The 19772-nt window shown below is 33.3% G+C and overlaps 1 protein-coding gene across 2 annotated transcripts in view; it reads left to right on the top strand.

Moving 5' to 3' along the window:
* Positions 1–19772, top strand: part of LOC125674345 (transmembrane protein 135-like) — a 68558-nt gene that overhangs the window by 3358 nt on the left and 45428 nt on the right. Inside the window, exons 2-4 of one of the 2 annotated variants that reach the window (XM_048911479.2) lie at positions 5461–5588; positions 6139–6228; positions 19477–19510. In XM_048911479.2, coding sequence (XP_048767436.2) covers positions 5461–5588; positions 6139–6228; positions 19477–19510 — 252 coding nt within the window. Of the gene's footprint in view, positions 1–5460; positions 5589–6138; positions 6229–12617; positions 12711–19476; positions 19511–19772 lie in introns of both variants that reach the window. The other variant, XM_048911478.2, reaches the window with a different exon arrangement.

Here is a 19772-nt window from a genome sequence, read left to right as displayed (position 1 = left end):
AGCTAATGAGGCTCGAAGTGTGTCTTGATTTCATGGTGGAGTGTGTGGCCATTATCAGACACGTGTTAATTTAGAGCTAATTTAAAAGCCAGTAAGTGCCTACATTTATATACTGATGGATTATCTGATTTCTTTGTTTAATTAAAGAGATCACATGATAAGACCTGTGCTTCATGAATTCAAAGTCAAATATAAAATCAATTACTGCACACTGTGATTGGTAGTCCAGTCCATTGAGCCATTTCCTCTCAATGTATTAGGCTGTACTGGATTATAAACATTTACTGATGATGATATCAAAACTTTGTCAATACTTATTAATTGTACTCAACATTTAGCATGATTATAGGTCAAGGGCATTTTGGCACCATCATGTATTATTGCTATATTCAACAGAGTGTGGGACAGTGTGGGCACCATCATGTATTATTGCTATATTCAACAGAGTGTGGGACAGTGTGGGCACCATCATGTATTATTGCTATATTCAACAGAGTGTGGGACAGTGTGGGTTTTATTCATATTGATAATGTATCTTGTTACAACCAATCTGATTAAAACCAGATCCTGAGATCCGCTCACTTAGATCGCTATACACTAGTGAGCGGATCTCAGGATCTGGTTTTAAGGAGGTATGCTACACCAGAGAAATTTGATGTAGATGAAAAGTGTAGGATATGTACAAAAATATTTTGAATTTGAAAATTTTCAAATTTACTTTATTTTGTCAAAAAATACAGTTTTAGTAGAAGGTAATCTGAAAAAAAAATTTAAAACCCCTGCTGGACTCGAACCTGCGACGTACAGTTCAGCAGTCGGTATTCTAACCTATTGAGCTACTCGGCTAGGTATTTAAATGGAAAAGGAAAAGTCAAATATTGCTGATATCGATTTTGTCATCCATGTTTTTAAAGGAAGTCAGCCATTATGACGATGTAGAGTACTACCTTAATCAGATTGTGTTACAACTGGTTTGATATGATATGCACCACTCTCTTTTGTATTATAAAAAAAAGTTTCATGTCAACAGAATCATTTAATATGAGTTTATTGTGCTGCCTCTATGTCTACAAGACAACCACATGGCAAATATGATATGCTGATTTTTTTTTCTTTCTGAAGATGAAGCAAACCAAATAAGAAGGTTTTCAGATCAATATTTCTCTAAAGGATGTTCACTCTTGAATATTAAAGTCTGAAGAAGATTTTGCAAAGTATATTTCTAGTTTTTACATAAATGATGATTTGCAAACTCTGAGAGAAGATTAGGGTCTTAGTGCATAGTAATGAGCTGGATGCCATTCAGTTTGACCTTTGTGTACTGATAATTAACCAATTAGCTGTTGTTAAAATTACCATGACTAAATTTCCATAATGAATGTACAAAAAAAGTCTAACAATCCTAATGATAAAAAGTTCATATCTATTTTAGTAATGTTACCTTTTTGCACTTTAAATGTCAATAAATTTTACTTATAAAATACTGACCACAAATTTTTATACAGCAGTGTCTCCATAGAAAAAGGATGTTTGTGTGAGTGTTTGAACATGTGATAGTAGTTAACTTAGGCTAGTAGCTTAACAGTTTAGCTCGATTGATAGAATGTTGGACTTCAATGCCTAAGTTGTACAGGTGTAAACACAACATGAATGTCTGACAGTTTGTACAGGTCTAAACACAACACACATGTCTGACAGTTTGTACAGGTCTAAACACAACACACATGTCTGACAGTTGTACAGGTCTAAACACAACACACATGTCTGACAGTTGTACAGGTCTAAACACAACATGAATGTCTGACAGTTTGTACAGGTCTAAACACAACATGAATGTCTGACAGTTGTACAGGTGTAAACACAACACGAATGTCTGATGTTGTATTCTCTATGTACTTTGTACTGTATATACTATAATAGTTAAGTGTAGTCACATGTAGACTTGTGCCCTCATATTGCGTGTTAATTGATGCTCTAGGAACATCCTTCACACTTGAATAATTTAAGTATTTCTTCCATTAAGTATTATTCTCGAAATGCTGGTGTTGCAGTAAATTGGATTAAGTGCCACTTGTACTGGATCAGAATGTAATCATGAGCATTGTTGACTGTTTGACAAAACAGCATTTTGGGTACTAATGAAACTTTGTTGGCATATTGCATGAAATTGCTTCAAATGTTTTTAGTGTTCATATTTGGTATAATTCTTAAATTTTCACTCTGTTGTCAAAGGTCTTTGGTTAATAAGTACACATACTCAGAGAAGAACGATAATCCTTAATCATGTTTTATGTTTCATTCTCATCTGATTCCTTACTGGTATTAAGTAGTGTTTGAAAAATAAAATGGGTTTAATGATTATCATAGTGTATTTGCAGAGTCTGGATACTTGCACAATTGTGTCCCAAATGATTGTTTGGAGATTAAAATTCATAGCAGTTGAAACCATTAATATTCCTTAAAATGGTAGCAGATTTTCAGTATTGAAGAAGCACATTTAAAACTTTATGGCATAAAATGACAGAAATAAAGATTAGCCCTCATCAATATTTCCCGTATTGCAGCACTGATATCTGAGCACTGTCAAAGGTGTGAATTTATGGCTACCTCTTAACACCTGTACAATTTCACATGGACGGAAACTTGTCAATATCATCTGCTGCCGATTTGCATGTCATGCCTTTTTGTGGGTGGAGGGTGAAATGGTGAAGTTTTCGTCAAAACTTAATCCCACTCAAAATGCCAAAGCCCCTGGCCAACAGGCGTGATGTGTCAGCTGTTGAGACATTAAAAACGCAGATTTTTGTGTGGAGGTCAAACGCAGACAAAATTATGAATTTTTGATATGAGGTATCAATTGTCAGATAGCATGATTTAAAATCATTAGGTGATAATTTGACTCCTTGAAATGAAGAATTTGGGGTTTATTATCTGAATTTGATATGGGCAGTGGGGTTTATTTTTATACAAACATGTGTGTGCGTTGATGACTTTTCCCCAGTCTCATGTAAAATTTAATCATATTACATAATTATTGGCACATTTAACATGTTTATAAATGACAGAGTTTTTTATGCTTTCCAAAAACTTTTTGGGGAAGCATATATAGGTGCAGTTGTGTCTGTCGAGATCCATCTGTCCGTCTGTCCATCCTCATATTCTGAACCTGATCACAAATATTCCTTGGGACAGGGACTTTTGGACCAAGGTCATTTTGGAAAAGTCAAGGTCACTCAGAACATATACCTGTCTTACCTGATATACATGTATAGAAAAGGTTCCATATTTCAAGTTTCTGAACAGGTATTGATCATATATCACACAAAAAAGTAACAAGCAAATAGCTTTCAGACAAAGGTCACTCAAGGTCAATTTGGAAAGGTCACTTAGAACATTATCTTTTTTAAGGAAAAATTCCTTATCTCAACATTTTTTAACAGGTATGGATCATAAATCACATAAATAAGTAATTTAGGCAAATGGCTTTCAGACAAAGGTCATTTTATAAAGGTCAAGGTCAATTAGAACATATGCCATATATGAAAAACATTCATTTCAAGAATATTTCAACAGTTATTGATCTTTTGGACCAAGGTCTCTGAAGATCATTTTGGAAAGTTCAAGGTCAATCAGAACATAAAACCTAATATGAGGAGAAAGTTCCTTCATTCGACAGGTATTGATCATATATCACATAAATAAGTAGCAGGCAAATGGCTTTCAGATAAAGTCACTCAAGGTCAGTTTGCACTTGGATCACCTTGGTCGATTCCATCAAACCTCAGAGGTATGATGTTTTCCGCCATAGTACGTATACAGTGACGTATAACAGCATGTTTAACTACTGACAGTTCCCGCGAAATACAGTTCATTTTAAGATATTTTTTATGACACTCTCAATGTTTGTAAATATTCATCTTTGAGTCTCTTTGAGATTTATAGTGTTTTTTATGCCCCTGAGATTGAAGATCGGGAGAGCATATTGTTTTTGTCCTGTCTGTCATATTGTTTTTGTCCTGTCTGTCATTCTGTAATTCTGTCTGAAACTTTAACCTTGCTAATAACTTTTGAACAGTAAGTGATATAGCTTTGATATGTCACATGAGTATTCCTTATGACAAGACCTTTCCGTGGGTACCAACATTTTTGACCCTGTGACCTTAACCTTAGAGTTTGACCTACTTTTTGAAAACTTTAACCTTGCTAATAACTTTTGAACAGTAAGTGCTAGAGCTTTGATATTTCACATGAGTATTCCTTATGACAAAACCTTTCCGTGGGTACCAACATTTTTTTTACCTTTGACCTTGACCTTAGAGTTTGACCTACTTTTTGAAAACTTTAACCTTGCTAATAACTTTTGAACAGTAAGTGCTGGAGCTTTGATATTTCACATGAGTATTCCTTGTGACAAGACCTTTGCGTGGGTACTAAACCTTTTGTCCTTGACATTTGACCTACTTTTTAAAAAATTGACGTTGGTCATAACTTCTAAATGGTGAATATTAGAGCTTTCATGTTGTACATGAGCATTTCTTGTGACAAGATCTTTCTATGGGTACCAAGATATTTGTCATTGTGACCTTGGCCATCTTTGGAATTGGCCATTATCGGGGGCATTTGTGTTTCACAAACACATCTTGTTTCTTCTCGAAATAGAGGGCAGTTTTCTAAGGAAAACTCGATAAATTCATTTTAAAAAACATATTTTGATCACTACTTTTTGAATGTGGCAGTTTTTCCGGCAGAATAAATCGATGACCGCATTACAAATGTTAGGCGTATATACATACCACTTACTGTCATACATTCGAGGCTAGAATTGTAGGGTACCGGAATCTGCCGAAGTTTCTGAATGGGTCAGTTTGTAAAGGTCAACGTCACTCAACATATACCTTATATGTGAAAAAAAATTCATTTCAAGAATATTTTTACAGTTACTGATTATTGTGCAAGTCATTTGTCATATGATTAAGTAGTTTATAGGTTAGATGCTGTTTGGGGAGCATCCATCAGTTTTACTGCAGAACAAAGCTTGATTTTTCTCTTACCCATTTTCTGATATTCCTATACAAATTGCTTTGTTTTTTTCTCATGAAGAATTCAGAGTATGAATACCATTATTATCATGACTGTCATCTTTGTTACATTTATAGTCCTTCTGATAATCCCAAAGGACAATTAACAAATTGTAAGCATATATATTTAATTAAAAAGATTGTATTGAACATGTAAATTTGCTACGCACGTTTAAATAAAGATATTAAAAATTCATATTGGTTATATTTTTTGCAAAACATGTCTGTTTAGTACTGTTAGGTGTGTGAATTGAATCAGAATTGTGTTTCCTGCAGACCATGGTGTTACTCTGTCCAGTGTCTGTCACTCCGTCTGTATTTGTACCTGGGGGAAAATGCAGTGTATCAAATGAGAAATTTATGATTGTTAATCTTGTTGTAGGTGGCAGGTATACTGAAGAAAAGAGATCTAAAATATTTCAAGGAGAAGATCTTAAAGGAGATAGCGCAATCTGTCCTCTTCCTGACCACAAATGGCACACTTTTCATTTCATTCTTCTGCATATGGAGGTAAAAAAAAAAAAAAGATTTAAAGAGGTCACTGATGCATAAATAAAAAATAATAGCTCTTCTTTAATGGCACTATAGTTTAAATAACGATTGATTGATTGATTGATTTTATATTGTTTAATGTCTTACTTGAGAATTTTTCACTCATATCATATGAAGCTAGACGCCACCATTACTGGTGAAGGGCTGCAAAATTTGGGCCTCCTATGCTCGGCGCTTACGGCCTTGAGCATGCAGGGAGGGATCTTTATCGTGCTGTGACATGAGGCCTCAATTATTGTGGTCTCATCCAAAGGATCATATTCTACATGATGTGCAAGGCAGTTAATTTGATTATTTTATAAGGCATGATAGGACTAGAAGGCGTTGGAAATATAAGAACAATTTAGATTTACAGCAAGTACATTACTAGTCGTGCACAAAGTGATAAAATATGTGTATAGTTTCTATTTGAATTTGAGAAAATTAATTGTTTTCTTATGAACATTATTTCCAGAGCAATTGAAATAAAAATGTTTCAGAATACATGTATCTGATGATATCTTTCCAGACAGCTTACAGGTTATTACTCGTCCTATTGTACATTTTTGTGTGGGATTCCAGCGTGCGCTCTGTCGGTCAGTGTGGAGAGAGCAGACAGGTATTCTGTATAAATCGTGTTGCACCCTGTACTACTAACAGGTTCAGATCAATGACATTGTCCTCCTGACCAGATCAAACATCTACTTTCATTTTCAATCTCTCTCTGGACAGTTGTACAATGACAATGAACTGAATCTGTGTTTATTGTCTTTTGTTAGTCTCACAATTTTTATTTCCCTCTAAAACTTTAAGGATGTAGGGCAGTTTCGTTGATATATCATGGACTAAACTTTAAGGATGTAGGATAGTTTATTTTGATGTATCAATGGCTAAACTTTAAGGATGTAGGACAATTTTGCTGATGTATCAAATTGAATGTATGTAGGGCAGTTTTATGATATATCTTTGACCAAACTGTAAGGATGAATGAATGATGCAAAATTTGACTACTAAGTATGATTTTCTGGTTGGTGTCATGGGTTATTGGTTTAAGGAGGTACTCTTCATCGTCATAATGGCTGACGTCCTTTTAAAACATGAATGAAAATATAAATGTCAGCAATATTTGTCTATTCATTTCATAAATCATCGCCTAGTTGAGTAGCTCGGTAGGTTAGCACGTCGACTATTGAACTGTAGATTGCGGGTTGGAGTCCAGCAAGGGTTTTAAATTTTTTCAGATTGCTTTCTACTAAAACTGCATATTTTGACTAAATAAAATAAATTTGAAAATTTTCAATGTTAAAATACTGTTGTACATATCCTCCATTTTTCATCCTTATCAAATTTCTCTGGTGTAGCATACCTTCCTTAGTAGGATGAAAGTCCCATTATACCGAGATCTCTTTATTTACAAAGATATGGATGAGGTTGTATCATATGAAAAGAGGGATTGCATTCTTTAGTTAGGGTCTTAAGAATGGTGAAAATTGGGTGTGTAAGATTAATTTCTACTTGACTTTTACATAATTAAAACTTAGTTATTAGGAATCCTGTCAGAAATCCCGGTTATAAGGAATAATATTTAGAGTTTACTATGCATATTCTTCATAATTAAATCTTCATAAAAAAAACCCAAACAAAAACCAATGATCATAAGATATAATATCACGATTATTTTTACTATAGTGACATCAAATTCACATGTTTTAACCTGAAAATGCCAATTATTGTGAATATAGCATATATTTTATCTATGATTTATGAGCAATATACAAATCATTTTTTGTTTATTTCATCAGAGCTTCATTATTTTCATGCTGTTGTGACTAGTACTAAATGTCATGTGTCTGTTTAGTTTTTGATATGAAGAACTTCTTTATAAGGATGTGAAGGAACTTCCTACTATAAATATAAGGAATCTCGATCATTAGAAATTAAAAGAAGCTGTAAGAATTCCCTACAAATAAGATTTACTGTAAGTCAAGAGCTATACTTTAAATCATAAAATGATTTTGTTGATCAATAACAATGCAGTACACTTCACAAGGCTGTGTTTATGTTTTGGAATATTTCTGGAGATTTTTTGTGTGTGTGAAATGCATGCAGTATTTACTGTTTATGGACAGAAAAGTTTAACATTAAATCCCTTGCGTGAACTTGGAGAGTAGATATAGGAATAGAAGATGTGTGTATGGGTCTGTGTGGGCGTGTGTATACATGTATAATGCACCCTTTGGACATATTATTTGAATTAGGTGCTCTTAGGAAATTTCTTCACTGCTATTTGTATCCTGTCGGCAGCTGAAGCAGGAAAACTCATACTGTCCAAATTTAGGATTTTTATGTCCTCGTACTCTTGGTATCATTATAGATTGGAATGGATCAAAATGGCCACTTATACACTTTCTGCTGTAAAATTCATACAGCTCTATCAATTTTATGAACCTTTATTGATAAACAGGTGTGGACATTTGAAATTGCAAAGTATCTGGATATGGCTACCATTAAGAGGTTTGCAGTTGTGACTGTTGCTTAAAATTTAGAAATTTTAAAATGTAAGAGGAAATTTGGCTTGTCTTGTGTCTTTTTCAATTTGTTTATTAGTTAAAAAGAAAAATATGCTCACAGGGGATGCTTACTCCTCCTAGACACCTGATCCCACCTCTGGTGTGTCCAGTGGTCCGTGTTTGCCCAACTATCTATTTTGTATTGCTTATAGGAGTTATGAGATTGATCACTGTTCGTTATCTTCACCTTGCGTTTTGTATTTATGCTGTAATAAACCACTGACATTCAACTAATGTTTGCTATAACCGAATATTACAGTCTTCTAGCATGAAAAGACTGACCCTAAGCTTGTCAGTGAAGTAAATAAGGAGCACGACACCCGATAATGTGTATATCAAAATAACATATTTACATTTCCAATGTTTTTGCCTATGATATCTTTACAAATTGTAATGATATCCATTTCCTCATGAATGCGATGCAGTTGTGAGCAATGCGAATGTGAATCATTCTCATGAGAAGCACCACACGTGAAATAAAATTGTTTTTATTTTTATATTGCTGTAAATACATGTAAAAACTCTTGATCAACAGAGCACTCGCAAATTCATGATCACACGATTTGATGTCCCAAGAGGCATTTAGTGATATTTTAAAAGTACTCGTGTAAAATAAGGAATCGACAGTATAGTACATCTATTTTAACACTGGGAATTTCGATTTAATGTAAATATAAACCGTAACCTAACCTACTTCATGAAGTTTGATGGCGTGAAGCACATACATTGTACCGTCATGTGTTTTCAAAAAATGGATTTTTTTTCAAATGTATCTAATTAAAGTGTATGTAAAAAACACACAAACCATAACTCAATGCTTCCTTTTCCTTTGCATGGGCTAATTTATGTATGGCTGGTGGATATGTTATGGATTCTTTAGGATCTGAATACTGTATATACATTGAAACAGTTTTAGAAATTGTGCATTTTATTGAGGCTCTAAATTCATTGGGTAGGATTTAAGCATTCACAATATGTTAAGAGTCCGCAGTATTTGATAAGTATTGTTTATTTTTGAATTTACAGTTTTTAGTTCACATGAGCAAAAATTTTGACATTGTAACCTTGACATTGGATTTTGACCTCCTTTTAAGAAAAGTTAACATAGACAATATCGTATTAACTGTTTAAGGTAGGGCTTTCATGTTCGGTATTTATGCTGTGATTTTTTTTTAAAATCTTGTGACATTGTATAATGGTTATATACCCTATGGGCCTAGGTTTGGGGCCACGTACAATATAGGGTCACTTTTTTTCATGAAATCTGACATCTGAACAACAGCAGGGCCAAGGTGACTCGTGTGAATGATGTGGCCCATGGGCCTCTTGTTATAAAGAGTTTGTATTGTTATGCAGTAAGATTTTGTTGGAATTCCTTGGGGGGGGGGGGGGGGGGGGGGAGTTGTTTGATGTATGTTTTTGGAAGGGTTTTTTTGTTGTTGGTTTTTTTTTTGTTTTTTTTAGAAATTTTCATTAGTGGATTTTTACTTTTCAGCAATCACCACCACCAACACACCTTTCTCACACATTCATCAGCAAACTGAAAACACTTACAAGAAAACAATTCATGCTGTAAAAAAATATTAAATTACTGAATAAACAGTTCTGTTTTCACCATTTTATGTTAAGAAGAGTTATCAAGCTAATATGTGGTATAAAAAAAATGATAGAAGAAATAAATCAATCATTCATAGAATAATTTTTGCATTTTGTAAGGTACATTATAGTTGGATGAGATATTTTATAAGGTAGTATACAGTTGGATGAGATATTTTGTAAGGTAGTATATAGTTGGATGAGATATTTTGTAAGGTAGTATATAGTTGGATGAGATATTTTATAAGGTAGTATACATTTGGATGAGATATTTTGTAAGGTAGTATATAGTTGGATGAGATATTTTGTAAGGTAGTATATAGTTGGATAAGATATTTTGTAAGGTAGTATATAATTGGATGAGATATTTTGTAAGGTAGTATATAGTTAAATGAGATATTTTGTAAGGTAGTATATAGTTGGATGGGATATTTTGTAAGGTAGTATATAGTTGGATGAGATATTTTGTAAGGTAGTATATAGTTAGATGAGATATTTTGTAAGGTAGTATATAGTTAAATGAGATATTTTGTAAGGTAGTATATAGTTAAATGAGATATTTTGTCAGTTAGTATATAGTTAAATGAGATATTTTGTAAGGTAGTATATAATTGGATGAGATATTTTGTAAGGTAGTATATAGTTGGATGAGATATTTTGTAAGGTACATTATAGTTGAATGAGATATTTTGTAAGGTATTATATAGTTGTATGAGATATTTTATAAAGTACTATATAGTTGGATGAGATATTTTGTAAAGTACTTTATAATTGAATGAGATATTTTGTAAGGTAGTATATAGATGGATGAGATATTTTAAAATGTACTTTATAGTTGGATGATATGTTTTGTAAGGTACTTTATAATTGAATGAGATATTTTATAAGGTAGTATATAGATGGATGAGATATTTTATAATGTACTTTATAGTTGGATGATATATTTTGTAAGGTACTTTATAATTGAATGAGATATTTTGTAAGGTAATATATTGTTGGATGAGATATTTTATAATGTACTTTATAGTTGGATGAGATTTTGTAAGGCACTTTATTGTTGGATGAGATATTTTGTAAGGTAGTATATAATTGGATGAGATATTTTGTAAGGTAGTATATAGTTGGATGAGATATTTTGTAAGGTACATTATAGTTGAATGAGATATTTTGTAAGGTATTATATAGTTGTATGAGATATTTTATAAAGTACTATATAGTTAAATGAGATATTTTGTAAAGTAGTATATAGATGGATGAGATATTTTATAATGTACTTTATAGTTGGATGATATATTTTGTAAGGTACTTTATAATTGAATGAGATATTTTGTAAGGTAGTATATAGATGGATGAGATATTTTATAATGTGCTTTATAGTTGGATGAGATTTTTTATAAGGTACTTTATAGTTGGATGAGATTTTGTAAGGCACTTTATTGTTGGATGAGATATTTTGTAAGGTAGTATATTGTTGGATGAGATATTTTATAAGGTACTTTATAGTTGGATGAGATATTTTGTAAGGTAGTATATAGTTGGATGCGATATTTTATAAGGTAGTATTTAGTTGAATGAGATATTTTGTAAGGTACTATATAGATGGATGGGATATTTTGTGAGGTATTTTATAGTTGGATGAGATATTTTGTAAGATACATTATAGTTGGATGAGATATTTTGTAAGGTAGTATATAGTTAAATGAGATATTTTATAAGGTACTTTATAGTTGGATGAGATATTTTGTAAGGTAGTATATAGTTGGATGAGATATTTTGTAAGGTACTATATAGTTGGATGAGATATTTTATAAGGTAGTATACAGTTGAATGAGATATTTTGTAAGGTACTATATAGATGGATGAGATATTTTGTGAGGTATTTTATAGTTGGATGCGATATTTTGTAAGATACATTATAGTTGAATGAGATATTTTGTAAGGTACTATATAGATGGATGAGATATTTTGTGAGGTATTTTATAGTTGGATGCGATATTTTGTGAGTTATTTTATAGTTGGATGAGATATTTTGTGAGGTATTTTATAGTTGGATGAGATATTTTGGAGGTAGATAAACATGAACTATCAGCAAAAGAAATACATAGAAAAAAGCAGCAGATGATGGAGTCTGTTGTAGATGATGGAGTCTGTTGTAGACATGAAGAAAAACAACGGACTATGGAAACTACACCTCTATTCTTTTCATTTCCTTTTTTATCAAGCCCTGTCCTTTTCTGTGGGTTAAAATACATCCCTGTCACTTAATTGTGCTCCAGTTCAGTACTTCTTTGAGTTTGTTCCAGGTACAATTTCCCTATTAGTACACCCCATCCTTGTGTCTTCTGATTTGTACTAAATATAGAACATAGAGAGTGCATTTACATGTTCCAGTTGTAGGTTTAACACTCAGATTTTCATTTATTTTCATTTCTAATGTTGCATTACTACATTTCTTGATATAGAATGCAGTGCATCTTGTACTCCAACTCTTGTTTTTGTTTACTTGGCTTTTAGAAGTGTTCTTACTGTAATACTCTATGTCTGGATTATATTAAAAACATGTAAAATAGATAGATCCAAACAGGACAGTTTAACCAGCTGAATTACTTACACGATAAGCGGTGGGATTCAACCTAATGTTCTCTGCTTCTGTGCGCTAATATTTTCCCTTTGACATTTAACAAATTTTAAACAGTTAAATTTTCTCTAGATAAATGACCAGGAATTTCACATAGGCAGACATTTCTCAGGAAACGGTAGACCTTAATATAGACTAAGTGGTCAGGGTGCAACACTGTGAATTATCAGAAACTTCTATGTAGTCTTTTCTTTTTATCTCTAGGAGGTTTGTAAGTCTGTTCTATTACCCTACGACGTCATTCGTACCGGCATTCTTGGGCTCTTTAACTGCCATCATCCTTGAAAGGAAGTCCAGGTACGCTACATGTTACCATGACAACAGACTGTTTATATGTATATATTCATATAGTAATAAATATGCTGCTTATATTGCTCTCATATTTTGAAATGGTTTGTAGTGTTGATAGTCCAGATCTGGTTTTCTGTTTTCTCAGTGTTGCATGCTAAGAACTCTGGGTAGATTTGTATTAAGAAGGACATGGTGATATTTGTATAGCTAAGCATGCTAGCTTTAAATTTGTTGTTCATTCTTGTATATTGTCTAAATAATCTACCACTAACATAACACTGAGATTGGCTATAAAAAAATGTTTAACCTTTGACTGACTAACAGGGTATTAACCAGACAGTATGTAGATATCAACACCTCTCTTTATATAAAGAGACTGCTGCTTTCACGAATTAACAATTAACTAATTATAATCAAGATTCAACATAACATACTGCATGGATTTATCACACAAAAAATGTGTAATATACTTCATTTACTTTGCATAGTTGTCATGCATGTATACATTTTTTCTGCCTTGGTATGAAAATAAAAGAATGATTTGCAATTTTGATAATTCTAAATTTAGAATCTATGCAGATTATTGTGCCCTGTGTTATAATGTATGCTGCACACTGATATTCTAGATAATGCAGTGAACTGCATGTTTGGACTAAAAAGAGTTCAATTTTCAGAGAGGGGCAATTCTTTTTATAATATTTTTAGGAAGCCAAATTACAAGTAATTTAAATGAGGCAAAATTTTAATTGCATCAGTTAAAAAGATTTTCACAATTGTAGATGAATTGATTAAAGAATGATTAAGAATCCATTGAAGTATTGAAATCCAATATCTGTCTTGAAATCTGAAAACAAGATAATTAATATATTGCACCAAAAGGTGAGAGAGCAGTTGTGGAATTTGAGGTGGGAATTTCAAGTATTTTGCCATGGCTTATTAATTGACTTTTGACCTCTTTGTGTTGCATGGTTCCATTCGAAACTGCACTGGGATGCCCTTAAGTGTCTAAATGTCTTAGACTTTTAGTGACATAACCTCATTTATTTAGTAAAAAGCACCCCCCGAGATGCTTGCTATTTAAATTTTTACCTAAAAATGATTACTATTATCCGACTTTTTGTGGAAAAGGTAGGTAAGACTATATGTTGAGTCTTAGTCCCCATAATCTTTACAATTTCATTGATAAAACACTAAATAGGAAACTTTTGTGTAGTAATGTATTGACTGCTTCGAATGAAATCCGATTTGTATAGAGGTGACACCAGGATTTCTCTCTCTCTATACATCTGTGGGGACTGCCTTCATTTACCAAGTCAATAAAGGGCTGGATGACATCTCCTAATACAACAATGTACCTAGGGTTTGGCATGCAGAAGGGTGGGTCCTCACTTACAACATTATTATAGTCCGTGTAATTCATTTTTTTTTAAAATGAAAATTAATTTTCTGGCCTTCTGACTTTTTTCAATACGAGATAAAGTTTCCATCTATGTAGAGTTTGTTGAATGAGATTTTCAGTCAAGGTAGGACTTAATATGAGGGAGAAAGGTGTTTTGACAGATTAAAAATATTAGCTGTCTAAGGGACAGATCCCGGGGTTAATTGAAATTTCATTCCAACTTTAATCTTATCATATTTCAGGTATTCTAAATCAGGCGTATGGGGTTATGGTTATCACTGTCAAACAATACTGAATGATAAGAAATTAATTTGTTTCAGAAACCAAACACCTAATTAGGTTGTTCTTTGATCCACCTCCTGGTCAAGTCATATCAAATTAGGACTCCTTATGTTTTGATGTGCACCATGAAATTAAAAATATCAAACTTCTCTTAACATAGGGCAAAACATGGTCCCTAATTATGACAGCTTTGAGAAAGATAGTTAGATGGACTCTCAATGTTATTAAACGAGAAAAATAGCAAAGTTCGGGTGCAAAAATTTTAAACTATTTGAAGGTTAGTTCACAAAAATATTTCTAGACACTTTTTATATAAGATAAGAGGAATTTATGGTTCTTTTTCCAGTCTTGCATGAGAAATGTACGCACTTGCCTCTAAAATATATCAAGCAAATATTTAACAAAAACCATACTTTTTGCACAGACCAACCAAATTGATTTTTGTGGCATTACTGCGATAGAATGATTGCAAAGCTGACAATTGATCTCGTTGTAGCCGAGAGTCTTGCTAATGCATCCTATTTGTCAACAAGATTCTTATCAAACTTAAATAATTAGGATTCTTGTCAGAATAGTTAGTGTAATAAGAATTAGGTAAATGCGATGCCACTATCTGTTAGTCTGGAAAAACTAGTATTGATCTCCATAAAGAGGCTTCCGCGTGTTCGCCTGAGTAGCAATACAAAGTGACACCATCTAGTCCCGTAGATAAATAAAATGCTTTCTGCCTCATTCATTTCCCTCATGCTATAATTCCTTCTCTTCTATCGCAGATTTATCCTAATGATTTTTGACAAGTGTCATTATTCATTTTTACATGTATGCTTGGTTTTTTTTCCCGTGAAGATCGTGCCACATGTTCAAATCTCAGCAGTTTTCCTTTGGTCCGAAGAGAGCTTGCAAAATTCTTAATAATAGCTGAAGATTTATCTCTATTTTGCGGCAATGTTATGAATACATTTCCTAATACTTTAAACTTATTATTTTTCTAAAATGGGATTTGAAAGACGGCATATATAGATTTTTTCGGTACCACTTGGAAGAGTGACATATAGCGAACAAAGGGGTAGGTCGCTAACAACCTTACTCTGGGTGCACAAATTTATCCCAGCAGGAAATTAAGGTCGCGGAGAACGACAAAGATTATGTATTAGAAAACTCATTTCATTTTCATAGTGCAAAGCTAATCTGTCAATTTTCCCATTTAACTTGAGAGGAAATTGTTTGTATGGATTTTTCTCGAAGTTTATTATCAATACGAGAATCGACTATTCAATGTTACATAGAGTTGAATACATTTCCTGTGTGGAGGTTTGCTGAAAATTCAATGATTATTTTCAATAAACAAGTTTTTCGTTTATTGTGCAATTCAATTTTTTGATGGGGATATCAATTTATATTGTATTCCATGGACATTTCAAGGAGAAGACCTGTACTCAACACGGGAGAAACTCATGATAAAACAGATAAAATTGTCAGTCCTAACATAATTGTCACTGTGAAAAATGTTTTCACCCAATAGAAAAATACCACAATGCAAGGAGGATCTGAATTCACTAATCTAGCCTACAAATACCATAGGAACCGCTAAGATTTTAAAAGTTAGTTTAATTTCTCACCCTACCATAAATTTGTCTGTCAGGCTACTTGATGCTGTTCAGTGTTTTATTATTGGTTTATGACAGTTAAACGCTTTTGAGCGATAGGATATTACCAGAGAATGCCAGCTTGTTATTTTATACACCTTTCTTGATTATACTGATAAGGAGGTGATAAAAGTTGGATTTAAAAATCTCGGAGAAGTCGTTGAGGGCCTAGGAGACTGACAGTCATGGAGGCCTGGACCGTCAACCCTCTGTACTCTGTTAATGGGAATTCTAATTACACAATATAGAATTACCTCATCTATCCTTTAAAAAAATGCACTGCAAATAGGTGACACTGGTATCTGTGTGGCAGAAATGTGCACATATTGTAAATAATATGCTGCCAAAATTTAATCCTCTGATAGTTAGAAAGCCAATTACTTTTTGATAACCCGTCTCTTAGTACATGCATCTTAGTCATCTGTCCGTTTGCCTACTTGTTGCACTGTTTTCAAGGACATTGAACCTCCAAATAGAAAAGAATCCCTGCCTTGCATGGTGTATTTTTGCCAAGTTTATTGTTAAAATCTGATTTACACACTAAAGATTACACTTTCTGTGTTAACATTGTTTACAGTAGGCATTGTTTACAGTAGATGTTTTGTATATGGTAGACATTTTGTTTACAGTAGACATTTTGTTTACAGTAGACATTTTGTTTACAGTAGACATTTTGTTTACGGTAGAGATTTTGTGTACGGTAGACATTTTGTTTACAGTAGACAATTTGTTTGCTGTAGACATTTTGTTTACATTAGATGCTTTGTTTATGGTAGACATTTTGTTTACAGTAGAAATTGTTTACAGTAGGCATTTTCTGAGGCTAATGTTTACAGTATATCTTAAGAAGCCAAGTCTGCTTTGTAGACCTAAGTTCAGTATTTATTTCGTAGATTTGGGTCATCTGACCTGTCATTCACTGTATCTCGTGGTCTGTTTAGTACTTGTAGTGTCTGAATAACAGGAATTGTCCTATTGAGTAGCTGTTTTCAGTGTCTAATTAATTGGCATGGACCGTTGAGGCACTCTTTACCAGACTAATATACATGGACCGTTGAGGCACTCTTTACCAGACTAATATACATGGACCTTTTGAGCTACTTTTGATTGTCTAGTTGATAGGCATGGACCTTATGAGCTTCTGTTTACAGTGTCTAATTAGTAGTCTAATTATTTTAACATGGACTTTTTAAGTCATTGTTTACAGTGTCTAATTAGTAGTCTAATTATTTTGACATGGACCTTATGAGCCTCTGTTTACAGTGTCTAATTAGTAGTCTAATTATTTTGACATGGACTTTTTAAGTCATTGTTTACAGTGTTTAATTAGTAGTCTAATTATTTTGACATGGACCTTTTAAGTCATTGTTTACAGTGTCTAATTAGTAGTCTAATTATTTTGACATGGACCTTATGAGCCTCTATTTACAGTGTCTAATTAGTAGTCTAATTATTTTGACATGGACTTTTTAAGTCATTGTTTACAGTGTTTAATTAGTACTCTAATTATTTTGACATGGACCTTTTAAGTCATTGTTTACAGTGTTTAATTATAGTTAGCATGGACCTTTTTAGCCACTGATGGATTTGGGTCATAGCTTAGTGTCGAATTAGTGTGCTTTTTATCTCCTCGCAATTGATTCGTGACATGAGATATAGTAGCAGGACCGTTTGTTCTTCATAGAAAAAGCTTTTAGAGATTGATTTGATACTTCACCTGTAGCTTTGTTATCATAGAGCTTATTGGGTCCAAAGGTCAAGGTCACTACCGGACTTCATAGAAAAAACTTGTAGACACTCTTCAGGCCACATTTTTTGCTTGATTGATTTGATACTTCACCTGTAGCTTTGTTATCAAAGAGAGGAAGAACCCATTGCTTATTGGGTCCAAAGGTCAAGGTCACTACCGGACTTCATAGAAAAAACTTGTAGACACTCTACAGGCCACATTTTTTGCTTGATTGATTTGATACTTTAACTGTAGCTTTGTTATTAAGAAAGGAATAACACTATGATTTTTGGATCCAGAGGTCAAGGTCACTATGGAACTTCTTAGAGAAAGCTTGTAGATACTCATTTCGAGGGGATATGCCCGGCCTGCGGAGCTCTTGTTTACACAATGTCTGCAGCATTTGTTGAAAGGACCATAATCTGGTCTGTTGTTGGCAATATCTGTTTATGTCAGCTTTGGTCCCTTAACTTATTACATTGACCCTCTTATTTGTTGTTTTAAGTGCCTGTTTAGTCAACCTAGGACCCCTGACCTATCGCTGTGATCAGTTGTTTCTCTGTCCTGGAGATCACAGAGAGATGTAGAGCGTATGATTATTAGGGGAGATAAGCTCGTCAGATCGTGAATGGTGAGATGATAAAGAATGGCCTAGAATGTGTAATTCCTGCTTCTCTTGGATGTTATTTGAGTTAATTTTGACAGAAAACCTATCTTTCCTTGTCACAGCTGTTTTTATGCCACAACATAACTGATAATTCCTAACGTCTTGAGGAATGACGTGTCTGTTTTATGTGATGCTGGGTGCTAGAGTCAGTATCTTAGTCAGTTACAGATATCATCTTGAGCTATGGCTTCTGGGGCGACCTGGATATCATCAGAGGGGAGGCCCCTCTCAAGTTTCAATTCTGCAAAATGTATTATGACTTTTTAATCCCCCTATCTGGATAATTTAGGAGAAGGAAAGGGGATACCAATGACACAACGTATGGTACGTTTTTGTAATGATAGATTGTGTCCTGGGGTTGGAAAAAGTGAGAGTGGGTAAAAATCATCTGAAATTAGAATTCTAGTGTAATGATCTATGTTTGCTAATTGATATATTCTTCATATTATGGGTTGATCTCATAGTGCAGCTTATGTACGGATAATGATATTGCCATGCATATATATTCAATGTAGCAGACTATTTTTTTAAAAGGAATTTGTCACGGATTGAAATGATAATGGCATGTAGGAATTCCCAGTGATATAGAAGGATAATAATGGAAAATTATTCATGCCGAGAGCCAATAAATTTATTTATCATCATGACAGTTTTATTTATGACGGAGATTATAATATGATATGGAATCCTGGATAATGCTTGATGAATTGATTAAAAAAAATACTGCAGTATCGTAAGGGGCAGTAATTAATATTACATAATGACCTAAGGGGCCATATGTCACTGTTGAGGGTGGGAGACTTGTAGCATATGATTTCCATACTTAAATAGTATGATCTGCCATCTAATGTGTGTGTGTGTGTGTGTTCATTGACAGAAAGCAAGTGGAACAGGCAAATTAACTACAATATGAATATGAAATTGATTTGAAATGAGATCGCTGCTTGGGGATGCTACCGACTGTTAATTATACTGAAGGGATGCTATAGTTTCTTGTTTGCATTAATCATTTTTAATGAAAAACAATAAAATTTTATTATCTTTTTCAGACGAGGACTACTGGCGATTTACATGGCTAATGTGGTAAGAGACTCTGAATGGTAGTATGTCACAATACATGTCTATTACACAAATAATGGCTGAAGTTTTCCAGTGAGTGTAATTTTATATCCAGTTATCAAGCGGGGTTCGATATTTCAATAAATGCATATTTAACACACAGATTGCTTCAATAGTGATTGTTGATGGCAACAGCAGAGAATTAAGCTGCAAATAATGACACCAGATTCTTTCATGAGAGATTAATACTGAAATGAATGAATTCATTAAGTATTGAGTACCTGCT

This window comes from Ostrea edulis, chromosome 3 (genome assembly GCF_947568905.1).
Source record: "Ostrea edulis chromosome 3, xbOstEdul1.1, whole genome shotgun sequence".
In the NCBI taxonomy this organism is placed as follows: domain Eukaryota; kingdom Metazoa; phylum Mollusca; class Bivalvia; order Ostreida; family Ostreidae; genus Ostrea; species Ostrea edulis.
This window is presented reverse-complemented; position numbering and strand designations above follow the sequence as displayed.